Source organism: Myotis lucifugus, unplaced genomic scaffold, assembly GCF_000147115.1.
Source record: "Myotis lucifugus unplaced genomic scaffold, Myoluc2.0 scaffold_4, whole genome shotgun sequence".
NCBI classification, from domain to species: Eukaryota; Metazoa; Chordata; class Mammalia; order Chiroptera; family Vespertilionidae; genus Myotis; species Myotis lucifugus.
Genome location: NW_005871052.1, coordinates 19,606,349 through 19,627,033, shown reverse-complemented (window position 1 = coordinate 19,627,033; position 20,685 = coordinate 19,606,349). Strand labels below are relative to the sequence as shown.

Genomic DNA, 20,685 nt, shown 5'->3' with positions numbered 1-20,685 from the left:
ATCATGTGGTGGTGTCTCTTTAATAACCCACTTGCAGTTATTTTTCTGTCTAAAGGGTACTATTTGTCTGAGAGGTTAGTTTGTATAGCAAGCATGTCAAACTCAAAGGCTAACATGAGCCAAATAAACAAGGTTTAAGTTTATGTGGGCCGCAAAAAAGCAAAAGCTTCAATTTTCATAGAAACATAGGTTTATTTCGATAGAGACATGCTGAATACAAAGGGCTGAAATAAATGAGTCATCATTAACATAAAATAATAGAAAATTTTAATAAAATTAATATATATATATTTTTTAATGGTATCAGCATCTCATAGAGGACCCAGTCCCCCTTTATTTCTTCTTCTTATCGCCCCAGCAGTGGCGGCCTGCCTTCCTCCCACCTCCATTCTCTCTTCTGCTCTGCCAGCTGGGCATAGGAGCCTCCAACTCATTTGGACGGCCCCCTCGGTCTGGCACATTGCCCATAAGCACCTTGTTGATGGCACAGCTGGTCCCTCGGCGGGCAGCCTTGCTCATGGCTGGGACAAGACGAGACAGATCAGCTCGGGCAGCCAGGATGTGTGCAATGGAGACATCCGATTCTGGGGTCATAGTGTCTCGAATTGGGAACAGCACTGCCTTCATGGCCTCCCCTTGGGGCTCTGCCCGATCACTCCAGTGGAATGCAGATATCGTGAGGTCCAGGTGCTTTAGGAGGAGGCTATGGCGGCAGCAGTACTGATCGCCCAGGCTTTGGCACAAGGACTCCAATGCTTCCCACCTGGGTGCGTCTAGTGGGTAGCTTAGAAGGAGCTGCAGGGATCCTGAGGGCAGGGAAGGCAGCAGCTCTGAGAAGCAGAAGGCGCAGGCCAGCGCCCGGCCTCCGCAGCGCGGTCGCGCAGACTCCGCTGCAGAGCTCACAGTCAGGGCAGTGCAGCTCCTCCAGCAGGCGGGGCAGCAGTCGCAGGAATTCCTCCGCGCGGGGTCTATCGCCCGGCACTCAGTGCCTCCGCGCCCTCCTCTCACTCCCGCTCCAAGGCGCCCAGAGTCACCAGCTCAGCCTCCAGCCGCCAGCCGCCAGCCGCCAGCCGCCAGCCAGGGGCACAGCGCCCTGAAGTCTGGGCACGAGGGGCTCAGCGCTGCCGCCCCTAGGAAGTTCTCATACCCCAGGGCCTGCAGGGCCTGTGCTACAGCGGCCCCCTCCCGTGCCTCCGCCTCTGCCCCCTCCCAAAATTAATATATTTTTCATGAACATTAACTTATTAGACACTGAATAACTGCACAAATTAATAACCATAACGCAAATAAACCAATTTTCCTTGTTCTCCGAAAGCGAAAAATTTCCTGTTGTGCATGCCAAGCAAGTCAGTACAAGACGAATGACGTGGCCATAGGCTGCTAAAATATTCACTGCTAGTATTAGTTGAGAGAAATGGTGTGCCTGTGGGTAAGGTGTGTAAGGGAAATGAATGCAACAGGATTATAGTAATCAGTCATTAGCGAACGTTGTAGTTCATTGTTAATAATTATGTATAACAAATATTGTAAAAATTAAGTTATAAAATTTTTATTAAAACATTTCTTACATACTGTTATATTGGCTGGGCCTCAAAAATATTAGTTGTGGGCCTCATGTGGCCTGCGAGCCAGGAGTTTGACATGCTTGTTTTATAGGTTTAATAGAGGGATTAAGCACCTAGCCTGGACTCTAAAGTAACACAGACTCAGTTTGTATCCCAGGCTCCTTCACTTACTAGCTGTATTGCTTGATAGAGTTACTTTAAATTTTAATTTTCCCAACTTTAATATGGGTATACTAATACCTACATCGCATGTTTATTGTGAGCCTTAAATAAGAGGACTGTTTAGTGGTAATACAGAGCCTGGCACATTTTAGTATATGTGCTGCCTACGTGAGCACAACATTTTAAGTACACAATAAATATTAATTTTATCTACTTCTATATGTAGGTAGTAAGGCATATTTTAAAACAGAATTCTATTTCTCCTTGACATATAGAGCTATGGAAGACTGATAGGCATTTTATCACAGCTACCTCATCTTGAGTGCTTAGAAGCAGATAAGCACTGTCCAGGCTTTCCTGATGTCAGAGATTGTATTTTTCCCCTAGGTATTTCCAAGTACTTTTGTCTTGCCAAAACGGAAAAAATTGAATTAATCTAGCCAAAGAAATAAGTGATTTCAGCCAAGAGAGAAAGAGAGAGAGAGAGAGAGAGAGAGAGAGAGAGAGAGAGAGAGAGAGAAGAGAGAACATATTTGAAAAGACCATGCCTATTCAAGATCTTTAGTATTGTAAAATATACAGAACATCTAAGGAATAAAATTTCCAGTTGAGCTGGGCTTTCTATTTTTTTAAATCATCTTTAAGAAAATATTAGTTTAATATATTATTTACTTAAGCCCTGGTTTAGGAGCTAGGAGATCTGGGTTGTTAGAAGCAGCACACACTTAGAATACAAACCTATCTCTATTAATTCCTAGTTGTGTGATCTCATGCATATTTTGGTTTTGCTGCTTTGAGTTTTATTTTCCTCAACTATAAAATGCTCATAACATTTTCCAATGTTTTTTTAATGAGAGTTAAATGACACAATGTACATAATGTTCTTGGCACATAGTAGGGACACATAGAAGGGTAACTATTATTGTTTTTACTAAAGTCCATCTTTCAAACACTTCTCTGCAGATAACCTGCATCTGAACCTTCTGGAGAGTTTATTTAAAATGTAGATTCCTAAGTTCTTAAAACATCTGAATCAGAATCCTAGGATGAGGCCTAGGCATCTTCACTTTATTTAAAGGCCTCACCCATCTCCTTGTCTGAGTTTGAGATATGAAAGCTTTTCGAAGAAAAAAAGTCTGCACTTGGGTTTTTTGTTTGTTTTCTCAGTGAGTCTTGGGGGAATGGAGGTATTTTGGAAGCTGGAACTTTTCAGTCAGAGTGCTGAGGAGAGACCTTTCTATGAAGAAACTAAGGAAGCAGGGGAGTGTGTTAGCTTCGAATGCAAGGTCCAAAGAGCTCAGAAAATGTTGAGAGGGTGCAAAACAGTGCAGGTGGAGATGGAAGTGGATTTATAGCTGACCTCTATAGAAATGAAAGTTTAGGTGGGTGTAGAACCAGATGGGCTTGAGGTTTTTATGGTGACTGAGGAGGATGGAGACAGAGTCATCCTGTCTCCAAAGAGAAACTTATTACATAGTTGTTTGATGCCAGAGACAGTGCATAGTCAACATTTTATTTTCACAGTTTAAACAATTAAAAAATAGATTACTAATTGGAGATAAGATAAGGCTTCTCTAAATTGAGAAGCCTCTTCTCCCTGCAATAGTAGTTAAATTGTTACAGGAAGATTACTTTCTAGTTGTTTGGCATGAGTTGGAAAACTGCCCTATGCTTTATAACTAGAGCATCTAAAACCTTCATGTTTGGAAACATAAGGTGCTTGACATTACTTCGTTAGGCAGGTTACTTTTATATTCCCAGAAATCATATAATGTAAAGAGACACCTTTCACTGTGGCTGTAATAGCTAGAAAAAAGGCATGACAGTAAATACACTGAGTTCCCCTACTATTCATTTAATTAACTAGACACCAACACATATTTTATTTTACTATATTTAAATATTTGCAATAATACTTCCTGTTTCTAGAGTATATGTTACTGGAGAACAACCACATTAATTAACTTACAGGTCATTTGTGGGATGAACAATAGATACCACTATATACATTTTTCAAAGAGATAAATTGAATTCTAGAGCAACTAGGTTTTCAATAACAATGCCAATACAAATATGGCATTGGAGTGTGAGTAATGAAAGCAATTGTAATCTTTTCTACCAGCCTATGGGAAATATATGATGCTGTTTTTTTTTAAGGCTTCTAAATATGGTAAGGAATAGAAGGGCTTTATTCTTATGATATGTGTGCTTCGCTCTTTAATCTTTCACTTATTTTTAAAACCTCTGACATTCTATAAATCCAAGCTTGTGGGTGACTTCCTTAAAAGTGTTGTCTGGGCCCCTACAATGGAACCAACATATCAGCTTTGGATTCCACATATCTTTACAAAATGACTGTAGATGAACTACATCCTTCTAGGATACATCTTTTTCTGGATTGTGAACTTCCTCAGGACAGAGACTACATCTTTTATATCTACAGCCCCAAGGCCTACCACAGTGCCATAGCACACAATACATATTGTTGAATGAATGACCTAACTGAATAAAATGAATTACTGATTACCTTTCACTTGTCTTTTCCCATCCTCCTATTCCCTTCCTCAGGGAAACTGAAGAAAACATTTATGATTCACTTATATCTTGAATATTATTGTGAACTCCTAAGAATCTAACTGAGACAAAAATGGAAGCACTAAGAGACAGACATTTGTTTTCCAATTAAATTGATTTGAGCCAGTGGTACTTATTCAAAAGATTTTAAAAAGCTACTTTGACATTAGGAGTAGTTTCTAAACTAAATAAATATACATATTGTAGGTGTCATTTTGAAACAAAACCAGTTTCATTTCATAAAGATAAAGAAGTTTGGAATCTTAAAACAGCAAGCATATCTACTATAAAGAAAATGCAGTCTCGAGCACATAACAAGCATAAAGATTTTTTAAAACACCTTTATTGAATCATTTTTAAATGATCTCTTTTTAAAAGCTCCTTAAAAACTTCTCATTGTTCTTAGGATAAGATCCAAAATATCTAATGTGAACTACAAGCTAATTCATTGATTCTTTAAAAATATATTGTCTATTACATATTTTAGGGTCAGAAAATATGGCGGTAAATGGGTGGGGGCAAAGACTCAGTTCCCAAGGAACTTAAGTCTGGGGGTGGGCCAGTGGGAACTGACAGACTATAAACAAATACTACAATCAATGAATAACAAACAACAAAATAGACAAAATACATTCCAATGTGATGAGTGTTATGAAGAAAATAAAATGGAATGATTTTCTACAGAAAATAAGCTATTCTTTCACTTCCTCAGGCTCTATTTTCTCACCCTAGCAAAACTGTACAGGTTATTCCCACTCCCAGAGCTCCTCCCTAATCTGCCTTTCTTCCTAACCATCAGTCTTCCTTTAGCTCAGATCTCAGCTAAAAATGGCAACTTCTCTAAGTTAAATGTTCCCTTTATATATCCCTCCCATTGTATCCACATATCTCCTTTGTGAAACTGTTCATTACATTTATAAGCAATGTCTGTCTTGCCACAAGGGCAGAATCTTCTTGTTTGTGGTCTACCCATCTATTCCCAGTCACCAGCATATATTAGATGATCAATACATTTTTTTGAATAAATGAATAGAAGGAAGATTGGAAAATTCTTTTACTTTTATCCCGTTAAGGGACATTTCACCAGGAAGGGGTAAAAATCATTTGAACATCACGAATATGTAAAAAGCACATTGGTGAGAAATTCAATTAGGCTGCAAGAAAACAATGAAAATTATTCAGTGGTTTCTTCCATGGGTTCTAGGTGAATTGAATGCCAAAATTGAATAAATAGTTGCAGCTCCTTGATTATAAATGAGCATGAAAGAATATATGAAAGAGATAAGTAAGGGAAAGAAAGAAAGAAAGAAAGAAAGAAAGAAAGAAAGAAAGAAAGAAAGAAAGAAAGAAAGAAAGAAAGAAAGAGGAAGGGAGGAGGGAGAGAGGGAGGATGGAAGGAGAGAAGGGTATACTTGAATGAAACATTGAAGAAATAAGAGGATGGAGAGATGTTCTCTTTTCTTTTCAGATTCAAATAGACTTTTCTTTGAAAATGAAAATGACCTCTCTTCCCAATACCAAGTAGTGCATGCACATTGTAAAATATTCAAAACAATACAGAAAGAGGTAAAGAATGTTAAAATACCTAATAATTCCTTCACATTTTATTTGCCTGTATATTCATCTAGACCAGTGGTTCTTAACCTTGGCTGCACATTAGAACCACCTGGGAATCTTTTTAAAATCTGGATTTCTGGGCCTCATCCTCCTGAAATTCTGTTTCTGTTAGTAATGTTGTGGCCCCACCCCATAACGTAGAAACAGAATTTCCGGAGGATGAGGCCCAGAAACCAGGATTTTAAAAAGATTCCCAGGTGATTCTAATGTGCAGCCAAGGTTGAGAACCACTGTTTTAGAGAGAATGGAAGGAATGGGGAGGGACAGAGACAGAGAAAAGTCGATGTGCTAGAGAGAGACACATCTATTGGTTGCCTCCAGCATGCACCACAACCGGGGCCAGGGATTGAGCCTGCAATGAGGTACATGTCCTTGACCAGAATCCAATTTGGGACCCTTCAGTCCGAGGACTGATGCTTTATCCACAGAGCCAAACCGGCTAGGACTGATATTTCAATGATTAACATTACATACATTTTTGTCCACTTGTTTTCCTTAAAATACATTTCTGTATGTGTCTTGTTGGCCAAACAGTATGGATATGTGAGACTTTTGACACATATTGACAAATTGCCTCAAAAATAGTATATCAATTTGTAACAGCAGCAAACAAGCCATTTCATAGGCTTTTCATCAACAATATTATCGGAATTTTATTCTTTGATATTCTGAGGGGCAAAAAGAGAAATCCCATTTTAATTTTTATTTCTGATTACTAGTGACATTGAACATTTAAATTGCCTATCCATGTCCTTCTCAGATTTTTAAATTGTGGTATTTATTTCTTTAAATCAGTTTATAATAGCTCTTTAGGGACTAGTGATATTAGCCAGATATGTTTATCATATATTTAGCATTTTGTCAATTATGTTGTCTTTTAATTTTATCATAAACCAGTATTACCCCATAGCTGTCATCTGTCATGTTGAAATGTTTTTTTCAGTTTGCTATTTGTCTCTTAACTTTACTAACCTTACATTTGTCATTCAGAAGCTTTACTTTTATTTATGAAGTCATATTTAATAGTATTTTCACTTTTGGACTTTGTGTCATATTTAGAAAGTTCTATATCCTCAAGGATATACACATATTCACTTATATTTTCTTCTACTTCTTTTATGATTTTATATTTTATGTTAAGCCACGTTTGCATTAAGAATGTGTTAAGGAGTTGGTAATGTTATTACCATAAGCTCAATATCAGGCTTAATAACATTACAGGATACTGAAGAATTCCTTTTATATGTTCTAGGTAAAAGTTCTAGTATGTGATTATGCAATACAAGACAAAAACTGAGTAGAAACACAGCACTTAAATCACATTCACATACTGTCAAAAATGACAAGATCAAGCCTGCTGGAAAGCGAGTTGAGGAGGAGCTTATGAGGGAACTGCTTGAAGTAAAATACTTATATTCCAGGCTGATAAAATGGCCTTCATGCTGAGGAATAGTTCTCTCAAAAAATATTTGAGGAACTACTATGAGCTGAATGGGGATGTGACAGTGAACAACAACAACAAAAAAGAGGTTCACTGCTCTTAAGGGTTGAGGTACACAAATAATACATTTTAAGATTAAGTGCTTTAAAGAAAATTAAGCAGGTAAGGAGATGAAGAAATTGATATGTTAAATTGGGTGGTTAGGGACGTCTTCTCTGGGAAAACGACAATTGAGAAGAGGCTTGTTTTAAAAATAAACAGCTTCTAAAATTTCTAATTCTTGAACATTTTTCTGTCAATAGCATAGACTAATGGTTACGAACTTTAGACTCCCTAAATTACAGCATAGGACCAATATAGCTGGAGTGTTACTCGAAAAAAAACAAAAAAAAAAAACAGAAAATGGGAAAAGAAACACGGAAACACCCTAAAAACTTGGGTAATGTTGTTTTTCTTTAACTGTGAAACTGGGAGTTAGATTTTGTGTGACTTATTCCGGAGTTTCCTGTAGGCATTACCTCCTAAGAAGATCTTCCTTAACTGCCCTTTACAAATTCCAACGTTATCAGATTTTCCCACCCTTTTACAATCACCGCCCCTTTTCAAGTATTTCAGGGAGTTACCATCTGAGAGCCCATCTCTGACCACTCTTTTTTTGAAATTGCAATTCGTCGCACTTTCTCACCCCTTTCTCTCACTTTTATTCTCTCTCTCTCTCTCTGTCTATGAGAACTCGTATTTTGGTCTGTTTTTATTTCCGCCGTATCCCCAACATGTACAACAGTGCTTAACATACAGTTGGCGCTTAATAAATATATACATTGAATAAAAGGTAGAATGAACTAGTCTGGATTGTGTGAAGCGACCTCAAGTTAAACTAATATCACATTTTTAGCTCTCTGAAAAAACGGCTTCGAGCCATCAGAAGGTGACGTGCTTCAGTTTTCAAAATGGGAAAGCAAAGGTTCCCACAATTCTCAGAACGCGAATTTCTCGCCACAATTCAAAATGGCGGAGGAAGGTGGGGCTTGTCACACAGTGGGCGTCACAAGCAGCTTTCCTTTTCCAGACCGCAGCCCGCCTTGCCGCCCGCGTCGGCGTCGTCCGCTGTCCTCCCTCCTCCTCCCGCCAAGCCTTTTCGAGGAATCGCCTGGGATTGGCTAATAGGCTGGGGAGGGGGGGTTTGCGGCCCCAGACAAGGCATCATCACTTCCTGTTGTGGGCAGTCGTTTCCTGTCGCTGCTTGGTAACAATGGGGGAGATAATGGCTGCCTGAGCAACGTTTCCCGAGCGGGCGCTGGGCTAGAGGCGGGTCTCAACCAGCGACTCATCGGAGGCGGGCCTGAGAGCGGCGACAAGAGAGGCGCGCAGGAGCCTCGGCGGCGGCGGTGGCCTTACCGACCGACTCGGATTCCGACAACTAAAACCGAGTAAGTGAAGCTTTGGGGGTCCTCAGAGAAATGGATGGAGAGCGAGAGGAAGACAGCGGAGTTGTGGCTGCCGCTTTTTCTCGAAATGGCCTGAGTGGCCTATGGTGGAGGAGGCTCGGCGCCGCTTCCGGACCCCAGGCGCCGGTTGCTGCGGGGGGCTCCGTGGCGTAGTCGCCGCTGCCATTTTAGTTGGGTGTATAGTCGACAGCTTTCTGAAGGGGATGGTACTGGGGAAATATTTCCTTTCTGTGGCCGCGCTACCCGCAGCCGGGACCCTGCGGAGTCTTGAGAATTTGGGGGAGGCGACTTTCAAGTTTGGCCTCAGGCGTGACAATCTTTAAATCTTTTCAGGATTTTCTCTCCTTGGTTCTTTGGAGACTTCCTTCGCCTCTCTCCGCCCCTTTAACTCGGTGGGCTGGGGTTTGGGAGTAGGGGAAAAATCTGGCTTCTATAAGTCAGATGCTGGGAATCCTTGGGCCTTTAGATTTCCCAGGATTTGCAAACCCCATTTTTCAGCACTTATGCAGGGCACTATCAATTAGGCGCCCCCTGGGGCCATGATGACATCTTCCCTGAGAATCTGAGGCAAATGTGGTTTACTCCCTCGCTCGAATAACCCTGGAATATCCTTTGCCAGATATCACTGTAAGGATACCCACTCTCCCCCCTCTCCCCCCCCAAAAAAAGGAGGGAAAAGCAATTTCGTGTTGTTTTTCCCTTGTAAAGAGAGGAATTTGGCCGGATGATTTTCAAGTTAATTTCCGTTCAATCAGCCAACCCCCGCCCCCTAAAAAAAAGCCTAAGGGTCTTGGCTTCTACGGGCGGTACCTGCCACGTACGCCATAGCTTTAGTAACTAGTATTAACCGGTTGGGCTTCTGCTTCCTGAACACTCAGTCCCTTTTTCCCTTATGCTGATTAATTTCAAGATGGAGGAGACAGCCACGTTCCTTCCCTAGACAGTTTCACCATACTTATTCCACAGGTTAGTCCTGGAATCTGAGGCCTAGCAGGTTTGTTAAATAGGTCATTCTTTAGTTTTGGGGAAAAGGGAAGCATTTAATATCAGGTTGTCATCCACCTTTTGCCCCAAAATAATTTTTTGCTGGAAATAAGGAGCCTGCACGTCCTGAATGAGAATTAACCACAATATCTTTGGGTGATTGAAGGAAGGAAGAAATAAACGTACTACTTACTAATCATTTCTTTCATTCTTCATGATTAAAGACAAAATAACTACTCATGTCATCCCATCAGGTACATTATGTTCATCCAGGATTACTTGAGAACAGGCAGGCACAATTTTAGTTCCTCCCCGCCCCCCCCCCCCCCCAAAAAAACCACCCCGTTTTTCTAAATTGTAAAAATAAAGTGCCCAGGAAGACCAATCTAAATACTTTTTAAAATATGATTTTAGGACCCACTTTTCTTACTGAAAATGTTTCATCCTGATGTTCTTTCATACTTTTTTTAGCTTCTGCCTTCGGCCTAGGCCACTGCTAGGACTACTTTACAGAGGTAACTGTAAAGTGCCCAATAAGTCCTCAAAAGTATCAAAATATGAAAATAATTACTGATCTGATAAATGATAAAGTAAGGCATATTTTAAGCAAGCTTATATTAAACGGTAGATTCGAAATCTTATATCTAGCATATGAGATTCCTGGTTCCTTCTAACCTCAGTCTCCCCAAATATCTTAATACTAATATTGAATTAGATTTGGTAGTTGTGTGTTTGTGTGTGTGTGTTGTGTGTGTGAGAGAGACTACAATATATAGGATGTGTATTTTTTAAAATGTGTCTATTTCAAAGAACATATAAAAGAGGAAGAATAATGGATTCTTTTTTTTTCTAGAGCAGAGTATGAAGAAAACTAAAATCCAGTTTATTGTATTACAATACTATGTCATAACAGTCAGGTAATTTATTTTTTTGTTGCGTCTCCTGATGATTTATGTATAGAATGCATGTTTTAAAATATTCTGTTTTGCAGACCCTGTAATTGGATGGGCTTATTTGATACATGTTAGTTGGTGTTGGGCATACTTCATGATGAGAATGGATGTTTTATACTGGTAATTCAAAGGGTAGTGTTTCTAAGTAGCTGGAACTCATTAGTGCTTTATCTGTGAATTTTCCTGTTTTAAAATAATGTCTGAAGTTTACCAGTACTTATGTAGAACAGAATGAACAAGATGGGTATAAATAAATACTGTTTGTATCTTCATTGAATAGCTAAATAAAATATCAGTAGACTTTGTTACAGGAACATGATCCTACATTATTTTGTGTTCTATTTTTTCTCTTTCAAGATTCAAAAAGTAATTGGTATATGTTACTTTAATTGGTATTAACTCTTTTAATCATCATTGTTAAAGTAACCACATAATTTATTGCCCTAGCTAGGTTTCTTTTAAGAGCAAAAGGGACATTATTATGTTTGGACAACAGGCACAAACAAGATTGTCCCAAGCAAACTGGGATGGGTAGTTAGCCTAAATTCATAACTAACTTGTATTGAGTGCTTATGTGCTAGATCTTGTGCTATTACATGAATGATTTTATAATCATCACAGCAAAACTTCATGAGGATGTTATCTATTTTACTGAGGTAACTGAGACTCCAGGAAGAGGTTATTAAGTAATTTGTCCTCAATTAAATAGCTAATAAGTAGCAGAGCCCCCATTTTAACCCAGGTCTGTCTAATACCTGAAGTCACTAAACTTTTTTGCCTCTAGACTTAATTGCTCTGTTTAGATCAGAAATGCAAAGAAATGAAGGTTGTAATAAAAAATCTATAGGTTATATTGCATCAAAAACTTAGAGAATCTGCTTTATGAAGCAGGTGAGACTTATTTAACAATTACCCCCCCCCTCCTTTGTTTTCCCATCTCAGCTATTACTGTATAATTTGATCATTTAAAATCAGCAATGGTTTTATGAATGGCTTAATTATGAAATGACATCTGCAAATATTAGGCTGGTTGGATATATTCTTTCAGGTTAGTGAATATGTAGTATTAAGTAACACAGTAGGTCAAAGATGCATCTGCATTCATGGAAGTATAATGTGTATATTACTTTTTCCACAGCCCTAGTGGATTGGGAAACAGCAAATCATGGACCAGCCTCCTTAATTTACAAATTACAATATGAAACCAATTACAATGTGAAAACTCCTGGCAAGCCCAGATCAATGAGGTGCTAGAATTTTGGGCTATAGCCTTGGGCTGGGATGTGTTTTTCTTTCGTTTGTCTAATTCCTTAACATTTCTGTGTAACACAAAAGATTTAAAAAGTAGGCAGTTTACTTAATCCCTTGAGGTTTTGATAACCAATATAAGAAAGCAGTAGTACTTCTGTATCTATTTTTCTAAACCTTGAATATGGAAGTTTCCCAGAAAGTCAAGCAGTTCATATTACCTTTTATCAAAAGAAATATCTATTAGATTTAAAAAAATCTTGGCAATTTTGAACGATTTGGGAATATACTTATGAACTTGTGGTTTTGTTTCTGGAATACATATAGTCAATATTTTAATGTCAATTTTCTTGTATTTTAGTGCTCCAACCCAAGATTTTAATTTCTTTAGTCATAATAGCACCTATATATGTTGAGACAAATAGCTATAGACAGTGTGTGGTATGTATATAGATTCGTGGACCTCTTCCAATAATTTCATGACTATAAGTTGGGCTTCTGTTAAAACATTTGCATGGTGATGAACTTACTGTGTGTGTGGGGGATATTGTGTTCAATAATCTTTTCTGGAATGAACAGTCTCTTTCCTTTTGCTCTCCACTTGCCTACAGGAAGGAGTTAACTCTTAATTACAATTTTCATTTTTTATTCACTAAAGTTACCGGCAGTTACATCTAAGTAGCCATATAATTTATTCAAACTGGGTCACTTTTGAGAACGAAAGAGGACCAGGTTCCTATTAAGTACTATAGGACAACAGCTATAGACTGCTACTGTACAAACTGGGGATATATAGTCACCTTTGTCATCATTTCTATTTAGAAACACAGGTTCAGGAAGCACAGTTGTCAGCATGTTTGGTTCTGTAACACAAAATTGATTTCTTCAAATAATATGTCATTTATGTAGATAATTTTTTTTAGTCAAGTGATTTTAATGTATTTTTATTTATCCTCACCCGAGAATATGTTTTTAATTGATTTTTTTTTTTTTAGAGAGAGAGAAACATCAGTTGGTTGCCTTCCATAACCCTGACTCTGGGGATCGAACCCGCAACCTAGTTGTGTGCCCTGACTGGGAATCAAACCTGAAACCTTTTGGTGTACAGGAAGAGGCTCCCTAACCAATTGAGCCACCCGGCCAGGGCTGGTCAAGTGATTTTAATTTTAAAAATTGGCTTCAGCCCTAGCCAGTTTGGCTCAGTGGATAGAGCGTTGGCCTGTGGACTGAAAGGTCCCGGGTTCGATTCCGGTCAAGGGCATGTACCTTGGTTGCGGGCACATCCCCAGTAGGAGGTGTGCAGGAGGCAGCTGATAGATGTTTCTCTCTCATCGATGTTTCTAGCTCTCTGTCCCTCTCCCTTCCTCTCTGTAAAAAAATCAGTAAAATATATTTTAAAAAAATTGGCTTCACTCTTATTTATTTATTTAATATTTTTTATTGACTTCAGAGAGGAAGGGAGAAGAAGATAGAAACAGCAATGATGAGAGAGAATCATTGATCAGCTGCCTCCTGCACACCCCCTACTGGGGACCGCAACCTGGGCATGTGCCCTCGACTGGAATCGAACCCGGGACCCTTCAGTCCGAAGGCTGATGCTCTATCCACTGAGCAAAACTAGCTAGGGCTTAAAGTTAATTTTTTTTAAAAAATATATTTTATTGATTTTTTTACAGAGAGGACGGGAGAGGGATAGAGAGTTAGAAACATCGATGAGAGAGAAACATCGATCAGCTGCCTCCTGCACATCCCCCACCGGGGATGTGCCCGCAACCCAGGTACATGCCCTTGACCGGAATCGAACCTGGGACCGCAGGCCGACGCTCTATCCACTGAGCCAAACCGGTTTCGGCATTAAAGTTAGTTTTTGATGGAAAACTCATGTTCTTAAAAATAGTACTTTTATTTATCAGTTATCACCTAAATTGCTAGTAATCAGTAATTTTACATTAGTAACTTTTTTATAAATACATGAACCTTCTGGGCTTTGAGTAATTTTTTTTACTTTTTGGAAATAACGAAAAGCAAGTCAGAATGGTTTGTGTGGATAAGACCAAATTCTAATGTAGTGAGGCAGCTCAGTGACATGGGTAATAGAAGATGAAATTCCGTCTCAAGTACTGGAGTGAATTGAAATGTCATCATAATGGCTTCTTTTGAAAACTAACTTGCTCCTATGAATTGGCAGCATTTGGCTTGATCTCTGTCTTTGATTTGTTGACTTTCTTTTGATCTTATGTTTTAGAGCAGTGATGGCGAACCTCTGACACGCGAACTCATTTTTTTGGTTGATTTTTCTTTGTTAAATGGCATTTAAATATATAAAATAAATATCAAAAATATAAGTCTTTGTTTTACTATGGTTGCAAATATCAAAAAATTTCTATATGTGACACGGCACCAGAATTAAGTTAGGGTTTTTCAAAATGCTGACACGCTGAGCTCAAAAGGTTCGCCATCACTGTTTTAGAGGGTTGTAGTAGGCAAAATTGTGAGCTGCAAGTCAGTAGACATGCAAAGAGATTAGACATATGAAGGACATTTCTGAATCCTTTTGTGTATTTTTGTTGTCCTTTTCAAGTGGTAGAAATAGAATATAAGTGAGGCTAAGCTAATATTGCCATACAAATAATATTTTATAATCTCATATTGCAATAGTATCAGCAGTGGTGGAGCCCTGGGTAGCATCCTCTGATAGGCCAGTGCTGGAAATAATCAGCAAATTGTGTGGGTGGTGAGAGGTATCATGCAATAAGTAAAGGCAGTGAAACATCAGCTCTCCCCTACTTTTAAGAGGAATGCTTTATGTTTATTTTCAAACAGATAAGATAGTCACTAAAAGGGAGATTGAAATACATGAGTGAAATGGCAGTGAGAAAAGCACAGCTTTTTATCTTATGTCCTAGTTTTTTATGTTTCTTATAGTTCATTCTTCTGTCTTAATACTGTAATGTGACCTTGGTTATATCTTATTCATAGTCATGAATTCATAGAACTAGAAAGTACTTTATAGTTTAACAATCCAGTACTCTAATATTGATGGAGACTCTGAGGCCCAAGTGGTTAACTGAATTGGCCAAATTAACATAGCTAGTAATAGTTAATGTTACAGCCAAGACAAGAACCCAGTATTCCTATTTTTTTTTTGTTTGTTCTTTTTATACAGCTGAATAACCACCCTGCTACTCATGGAATAAAAAAAGCCATCCTGGTGTTTTCAACCTTTTATTTGTCTGTTACAAATGCCATAATATTTTTAAAAAATACATATTTTTATTGATTTCAGAGAGGAAGGAAGAGGGGATAGAAACATCAATGATGAGAAAGAATCATTGATTGCCTGCCTCCTGCACGCCCCCTACTGGGGATCGAGCCCACAATCCAGGCATGTGCCCTTGACTGGAATCAAACCCGGGACCCTTCAGTCCACAGGCTGATGCTCTATCCACTGAGCCAAACCAGCTAGGGCCAAATGCCATAACATATTAATTAAACATTCTATATATGAAGAATTCCCAACACTTTTGGTGACTACATATGTGATGGTACATTATATCCTGACCTCAAAATCAGCAGTTCTTTGTGACTTGATTTTTTTAACTGCATTATTTTTTTTTTCTGGTGATGGTATTAATGATCTAACATTTTCTTTATTGACACGGATAGCATGCCATTAATTTACATCTACTCTGAGGTTTTATTGAATCCCTGTTGCAAACAGAATGATGCCTGCCCTTCTCTTTTCAGTGACACATTTGTATGTTGATACCTATGTCTTTTTTTAAATTTTTTAATCAGCATATTCTACTTTAGAACACTGTTGAGTTTGGAGTTTGTATGAACACATGAAAATGCTCAAGATACTTTAGTAGTTGGTTGATATTAGGTTACCTTGATTCCCCCCTCCCTTTTTGTTTTGAAAAAGATGGTATTTCTTCCAGACTTAAGTGTGGCTTATTTTTAAATTGATATTCAAAAAAGCATTTGAATTTCAGATTTCAGTTTTGTAAAGACTGTCGTTTTGTTAACAGTACATTTTGTTCCCTTAAGTCTCCATAATTGGGTACCATGATGCAGTATGTCCATTGAATAAAATGTGTGTGCTTATACTTAGCACCAGGTCTCCAACCTATTAGTACTGATCAAAATGTCTTAAGTGACTTTTCACCCTAACATCATAAAAATTACATATTTAAGCATTGGAGTAAATGGATTAGGATGAGTAAATGAAATACTTCTAGCAGTGGTCAGAAACATAGTAGTTTGCATAATTTATATTAATATATGTTAATGACTAATAATGCTTTAAAATTCTCAAGGTGAATAAAATCTGTTTTAAATTCTCTAACTACAGTTAATAAATCTCAGGTTTGGTTTTCTTGTTGGCTTTTTCTCCTCGGAATTAAATTTACCCAGCACTGTCATACATTCATTGTGAGTAATTTTTTAAATGACTGGGCAAAATTTCTAATTTGGCTGTTTGTTTCCAGGAATGGATTTGGATACATTGGCACACAGTATGCTGAGATAAATAAAGTTAATAAAATGTGCTATTTATCTAGGAGACAACTGTATTTAAAACAAATATACTAAAAGTTGACTGATTCAAAAGTAAGTACTGCTGGGTTTATAGTACTTATAAAGGTGTTTTGTCACTTTGGAAATTTTTAAACCAGGAATCAACCTAGTATACAAAGTTCATAGGGATATTGAACACTTGAAACATGCCTATTGGGATTGATAGAATGTATTTTAAAATAATATAGTCTTGGACATGCCCTTTGGTAATCACTTCCTCTCTCTGTGTTTCTGTTTCTTATATCTGTAAAATACAGGTAGTGAGATGTTCTTCATAGAACTGTTGTGAGGATTAAATGAAATATAGGTGAAAGGGCTGTGTAAATATAGAGTGGTGGGTATTGCTTATAATTAGTGGGAGAGCTAAGTGATTTAAGAACATTTATATATTTTTTACTCTTAAATTGTTCTGTTGGTAAGCTTTTCATAGAAATACTAGAGTCCCGTGGGGAGCAGGCCTAAGCCAGCAGGCGGACATCCCCCTCGGGATCCTTAGCACTGGCATGGAGGTGGGAGAGGCTCCCGCCACCTCTGCTGCACTCGCCAGCCATGAGCCAGACTTCTGGCTGAGTGGCACTTCCCCTGTGGGAGCGCACTGACCACCAGGGGGCACCTCCTGTGTTGAGCGTCTGCCTCCTGGTGGTCACTGTGCATCATAGTGACCGGTTGTTCCCCTGGTCGGTCGATTTGCATATTAGGATTTTAGTATATAGGATTTAAGTTTAAAAGTGGCTGATGCTAATTGTATACTCAATCCAAAATTTCTGATTTATGCATATGAATATTATAACTGACAGTAAGATAGTAGATTGAAATTCCTCTCTTTTATGATGATAGAAGGAGCCCAGGGGTGTGTAGGGATTCTTTTTTCCTCTTAGTAGTTAAACTGGAAATGTACTACAATTTTTTAACATAATTCTTCACTAATATTTTTACAGCAAAATGGAAAGAGATGTATTTGATCATTTGGACTTTGGTCCCCTGACATCTATGGCCTGGTGCTTTAACCTTTTGTTTTCACTTAACAAACGTTAGTGACATTACATCTTCCAGGGGCTGAACTTGTGGTTTATATTTATTACATTTTCCGGTATATGCCTCTTAAGTGGTGAAGGAACTGTTTAAAATGAGACTAGGCTCATTGGATATGTGTAAGATTATTTTACAAGGCATTCTAGAACATTGCTTACATTCAGGATTTCCTTTTTCAAAATGCACATGTAGCTACTGGACACGTGAAATGTCACTAGTGTAGCTATGGAACTGAACTTTAAATTTCCTTTAATTTTAATAAAGTTAAATAAAAAACTGAAGCAGTGTAAAATATTTTTTCATTAAACACAACTGTTGTTTTGATAGAACTGCATTTCAGTTGAACCATTGCTAATTTATTATTTTTCTGTTTGTTTTTTCTCTTAATTTTTTTTTACAATATACAAAATAAATCTATTGAACCATTGCTAACTTATCATCCAGCTTGAGATGTGCTGTGAATATAACATATATACCAGATTTCAGAGACTTGTTATAAAAAAAGAATGTAAAACACTTCACTAATTTTAGATTGATAACATTTTGAAATGATTTCTTTATGTTGGATAAGTAAGCTGTATATTAAAAATATAAAAGACCATATCAGGCACAAAATGCCACTTTGATGGCACAGACAAATGCTGTGTGCAGAGATGAATGCAAAAATTGCTAGGTGAGATAGTAATAATTTCTTAGATAGAATTTCATGGAACATTGAAGGGTGAATGCAATGGGGAGAACCTAAAAAAAGGGCTGAGGGAACAGCATTAGTAGAAGTGTGATGGTAGTAAGGCTCAAGGTGTGTTGGAGGGCTGGGATGGGGCAACCTAAGTTAATTGGTTTGTCAGGAAAGTGTCATGATTTCACTAATGTGGAATATCATAAACAAAATGAACAGGAAAAATAGAGATGGACTTATAGAGAACAGCCTGACAGCTGTTGGAGGGTATGAAGGGGTGGAGGGATTGAGCAAAAAAGGAAAGAGAAAAAACTCATGGACAACAGCAGCAGTGTAGTGATTGGTGGGTGGGGAGGAGATGTAAGAGGGTATAGTAGGGATACATGGTGATGGCAGGAGACATGACACAGGTGGTGAACACAATACAGTGTACAGATGATGTGTTGTGGAATTGTGCACCTGAAACCTGTATAATTTTGTTAACCAGTGTCACCCTAAAATCAATAAAAAGGGGAAAAATAAATATGACTTGTGAACCCAGAAGAGAAAACCAAGAGACTTAATCCATTCTTAATGACATTGTAGTCCAAACGGTCTTTTGAAATCAGTGTATTCAAATTCCTACCTAATAAGGAATCCCCTCTTTAATATAAAGCCTCTGCTTGAATATTTCCAGAAATGGGTAGTTTGCTTGCTTTAAGAGGCTACTTTGGGACAATTTTACTTGTTAGGTTATTGTATTAAAAGAAGGAATTATATATGCTCCCATGTTTCTTCAACTGTTGGCTCTAGTTTGACACTATATTTTGGCTCTCTTTGATGTTATAACTAAATATTTGAAGACAGTAATCATGCCCCTTTTTGTCTTCACACTAGACATCTCCAGGTTATTTTACCATTTCTTTTATGATGTTCCCTGGCTTGTCATCATCTTGGTTACTCTATATACTTCTGTTTGTCCCTTTTTCTTTTGGAGTTATTTAAAATGTTTCAGATAGTCCACATATAGTGTGAATAGAAGGTTACAGTGGGACAGTTATATACCTTTATTGAACACTGGTCTGTGAAAGCAATGTAGGACTATGTTAGATTTCATTGGCAGGCAGGTCAAACAGGCTTTTTATTTAGCTTTTGTTAACTAAAAATGCCAGGTTATCTTCATGTGAACTGCCCAGACAGGTTTTTCCCTTTCTCTGTAGTACTCTTATTATGGGTTATTTTAGCTGTATAACTCTTAGTAAAATGTTCAAGGTAACATTGCTCCATAATTTTGAGGGTGGTATTCAATAATGTGAATCTCTTAAACGATATTGTCCTCAAGGTCCTTGTTGCTCAAACTGATTCTAGCATTAGCAGCGGTAACATTACTTGGAGACTTATTTAAAATGCGGGTTCTGCCCAGCTGGTGTGGCTCAGTGGTTGAGCATGGACCTATGAACTGGGAGGTCACGGTTCGATTCCCGGTCAGGGCACATGCCCAGGCTTCGGGCTCAACCCCCAGTAGGAGGTGTGCAGGAGGCAGCCAATCAATGATTCTCTATCATCATTGATGTTTCTATCTCTCCCTCTCTGAAATCAATAAAAATATTAAAAAAAAAAACTTAAAAATTATAAATAAAATGCAGGTTCTAAGCTGCACTTCCAATCTACTGAATTAGAATCTGCATTTTAACAAGATTTTCAGGTGATTCAGTTTGTATGCTGATGTTTGAGAAGCACTGCTCTAGCCCACATTTCTTCATAAAGATAGCATGAGAAACCTTTTTGGTCACTGTATAGAAACCACATCAGCCGAGGCCAGTTTGGCTCGGTGGGTGGAGCGTCGGCCTTCGGACTGAGGGGTCCCGGGTTCGATTCCGGTCAAGGGCATGTACCTGGGTTGCGGGCACGTCCCCAGTGGGAGATGTGCAGGAGGCAGCTGGTCGATGTTTCTAACTCTCTGTCTCTCTCTCCCTTCCTCTCTGTAAAAAATCAATAAAATATATTTAAAAAAAAAAAAAAAGAAGAAACCACATCAGACTAGTCAGCAGTATTGTCTTAATGGTTCTCAGCCCTGACTGCACAATATAATTAACTGAAATTTTAAAAATATTGCTGTCTGGTCAACCCCAGAGAAAGCTCCTCAGGTAATTCTCATGTGCAAACCAAGGTTGAGAAACACCCGTGTAAACGAAATGAGGTTAATTTGGCCATGATCCCTACTTCTGGTGAACACATATTGTACATGTTTGCAGAATTTTCCCTTGGGTTTATTATCAGATTTTGCTATGCTACACGTCACTTTCTTTGAAGATAAAATCATTTTAAAGTCTAGTATTTTAGTATCTCCTGTTCTCTATTATTTCTCAAAGATTATCATTAGAAGTTTTGAAATTTAGGCTCTTAACTCTCTCTTTGAAAAGTT

General features: G+C 38.2%; 2 protein-coding genes across 6 annotated transcripts in view; one reads left to right on the top strand and one right to left on the bottom strand.

The window, feature by feature from the left end:
- Positions 1–304: 304 nt before the first annotated feature.
- On the bottom strand, positions 305–9,633 carry LOC102438466 (protein FAM98C). Its single transcript, XM_023765131.1, has 2 exons — positions 9,618–9,633; positions 305–1,037 (listed from the first exon to the last, which is right to left on the bottom strand). Exons 1-2 carry the CDS (start codon positions 9,631–9,633, stop codon positions 334–336), a joined length of 720 nt encoding a protein of 239 aa, XP_023620899.1. The 3' UTR covers positions 305–333.
- The window catches only part of RLIM (ring finger protein, LIM domain interacting), a 26,912-nt gene continuing 14,723 nt past the window's right edge, over positions 8,497–20,685 (top strand). The window contains exons 1-2 of one of the 5 annotated variants that reach the window (XM_014466113.2): positions 8,497–8,789; positions 16,483–16,603. The gene's annotated coding sequence lies outside the window, so the exon portion shown is untranslated. Of the gene's footprint in view, positions 8,790–10,644; positions 10,709–11,882; positions 11,992–16,482; positions 16,604–20,685 lie in introns of those variants that run through there. The other 4 variants (XM_014466104.2, XM_023764701.1, XM_006082940.3 and 1 more) reach the window with 4 other exon arrangements.